This window comes from Chanodichthys erythropterus, chromosome 3 (assembly GCF_024489055.1).
Source record: "Chanodichthys erythropterus isolate Z2021 chromosome 3, ASM2448905v1, whole genome shotgun sequence".
NCBI classification, from domain to species: Eukaryota; Metazoa; Chordata; class Actinopteri; order Cypriniformes; family Xenocyprididae; genus Chanodichthys; species Chanodichthys erythropterus.
Window position 1 is genome coordinate 15456799 of NC_090223.1, and position 2928 is coordinate 15459726.

At 31.8% G+C, this 2928-nt stretch overlaps 1 protein-coding gene across 1 annotated transcript; it reads left to right on the forward strand.

Annotated features, from left to right (window-relative positions):
• Positions 1 to 1073: 1073 nt before the first annotated feature.
• LOC137017154 (L-rhamnose-binding lectin CSL2-like) lies at positions 1074 to 2679 on the forward strand. Its single transcript, XM_067381132.1, has 6 exons — positions 1074 to 1167; positions 1259 to 1282; positions 1366 to 1416; positions 1571 to 1703; positions 1839 to 1936; positions 2079 to 2679. The coding sequence occupies exons 1-6, from the start codon at positions 1077 to 1079 to the stop codon at positions 2105 to 2107; spliced, it is 426 nt and encodes a 141-aa protein (XP_067237233.1). The 5' UTR covers positions 1074 to 1076; the 3' UTR covers positions 2108 to 2679.
• Positions 2680 to 2928: the final 249 nt, after the last annotated feature.

Below are 2928 nucleotides of genomic sequence, written 5' to 3' on the forward strand. Positions count from 1 at the left end.
TGGCAGACTGTTTATTTGTTTGATATATATGCAATGTTTTAAATAAAAAATAAAATGATATTTTGCAATAATTTTGTCTGTTTGAATTGTATCTCAGTAGTACTTATGTAATTCTATATAAATATTATGAAATCTATATTTAGGACAAATAATTACAGTAGTGTACTGATTAGCTGGGTTTTTTACAGTAATTGCAGTGTTGCCAGTAAGTTACTGTAAAAACCCCTTGAAATGTCTAACAGTGTTCTGTTGCTTCCGAAGGGCAATACTAAATGTAAAAAAATAAATAAAAATTATATTCAAGTGAAATAAGAAAAATTTGGACCTCTTTATCCTGTTCAAAAGTTTTCACCCCCCGACTCTCAATGCATCGTGTTTCCTTCTGGAGCATCAGTGAATGTTTGAACCTTTTCTAATAGTTGAGTTTGAGTCCCTCAATTGTCCTCAGTGTGAAAAGATGAATCTCAAAATCATACAGTCACTGCTGTAAAAGGTTCAAATATGCAAAAGATGCTGGAAAACTGAAGAATTTTTGGGACTTGGAGATTTTTTCTGCAGAAAAGAGTTCAGTTTATCTACTCAGGACAAACAAGAGACTCATGAACAACCATCACAAAACATAAAAACAGTTGTAAATCATCAGGTGACCACACACAGTACTGAGAATCAATGGTTCATAAACTTATGAATGGGGTTATTTTAATAAATTCAGCTATTTTGTTGTCTTGTGAACTAAATGTAAACATCTTTTATGTAAAATATCTTACTCAGGACAGTACTAAATAAAAAATATCATGCATTTTGTACGATCCCTCTTATTTTGTTAAAAGTTTGCACATTTGCACAGATTCTGCTAGTGGTTCACATACTTTTTCTTGCAACTGTATAATGGTGTTGATGGAATTCAGTGCTGATGGAATATTGAATATATCAGTTGTTATCAGAAAAATAAGTACTTTCGGTTTTTTTTTTAGAATCTTGCTTGTTTTGAAATTTCTGAAATAATAAACTCCCATTTCCGCATTGGTTATCTACAGTAAACAAATGATAATGCGTCTGTGTCTGCTATAAAAACCATGCTCCCATGTTCCTCCTCAAGAGATTTCCTGAGTTTCCCTTTGGTTCACACCTTCAACATGCTGACGCTGAAGCTAAGCGGGATCCTTTGTAAGTAATGATTTAGATTCGACTCAACTGACATGATTTCAACTGTTCAATTCAGTGTTTCAGTTTGTTTCTGTTTGACTTTGATTTTCAGTGCTGCTGATCCTGTGCCAACATGGTAAGAAGAATGGCAATTGATTCAACATTTTCAAGTACAGAACTACATTGTAATATATCATCTTGTATGTTTCCCCTCTGCAGGTATAGATGCACTTGCGATCTGTGAAGGAAGATCTGAAACCCTCAGATGTAGTGAGTAATTCAGTAGTTTTTAAGTTATATTTCTGTGCCTAAACAGGACAGAATGATAGAGTCATGAAGCAGTGGAAGAGAATTTCAACTGTGTGATCTTAAACTTTACCACAATTCTCAAGACCACAATTTTCTTTGTTTTTCTGTGTATCAGGTCGGGGATCAATAAGGATTATTAGTGCCAACTACGGACGGAGAGATCGCACAACATGTGCTTTTGGGATACCAGCTTCTCAGATCTCAAATACGAAGTGCAGAGCACCAGCCACCCAAATAGTTTCCTCTCAGTAAGACTGACAGATAACAGTAAAATGTTTCCATTTCATTTTATGTATTTTACAAGAGCAAGGAAAATGTCAATCTTATGTCTATAGTACATTAAGCTAATCTTATGTGCTTATTATTTTCTGTCCATGAATCAGGTGCAATAGACAAACGAGTTGTGTTGTTTCTTCATCAAACTCGCTTTACTCTGATCCTTGTCCTGGAACTTATAAATACCTGGACGTGACTTATCGATGTCAGTGAAGTAAACCATTTTTTAACTTTCATCACATTCTGAAGTTTAATTGAACTATTAATCATAAAATTATTTCACTTTATACAAGCTATGTTGACGATAATAAATAATAATCTTTGTTCCCTTTTGTTTTTACTTTAAGGTGCATTGCGAACCAATCTTGTCAACTAAGTGCTTCAAACCCTGATCCATGTCAGCTGTCAATATCTGGAAGTGACTTACAGCTGTAAAATATATTATTTGTGCAGCCGTATTTTATGTTTTGTGTGTTATAAATGAAAATGATCGCTATTATATATACAATACATTGAAATATGGGGTTCAGAATAAAATTTTAATGAACCTAATTTTACAACTTCCATTTATATTTTGGGAAGCTTTAATGATAATGTGTCAACAAATGTGATTAATGGTAAGAAAAATGTCTCATAAAGTAAAATGTTTTATTTTTGTAAATGCATGTCATGGCTTTTTGATTTTGAGATGATTTTCTCTCATAAAAAATGTTAGACACTATTATATGTAAATGTATGAAATAATGTTTAAATGACTGTTTATCATATTAAAGGAAAACAATCATGTGATCTAGTTAGAAAACAATTCAAATTCTAGTAGAAGAATCTACAAAATGTAAGAGTTGTCTTTATTTCAGTTTTTATATTTTCTTTAAAGATGTTTTGTAACAATTTGTATTGTAAAAACCACTATAATGTGTAAAACTTTTAAATATACTATAAAACTATTCTGACTATTCTGAGTTTTATTGACAGCCACACACATACTATATATACCTTCAAGATCAAAAATAACCCAGTTACAGTTACATCAGGAAGTAGAAAGCAATAGAAAGCCAAAACGCTATAGAGGGTATATACAGTAAAGTCCAAAAGTTTGGAACCACTAAGATTTTTAATGTTTTTAAAAGAAGTTTCGTCTGCTCACCAAGGCTACATTTATTTAATTAAAAATACAGTAAAAACAGTAATATTATG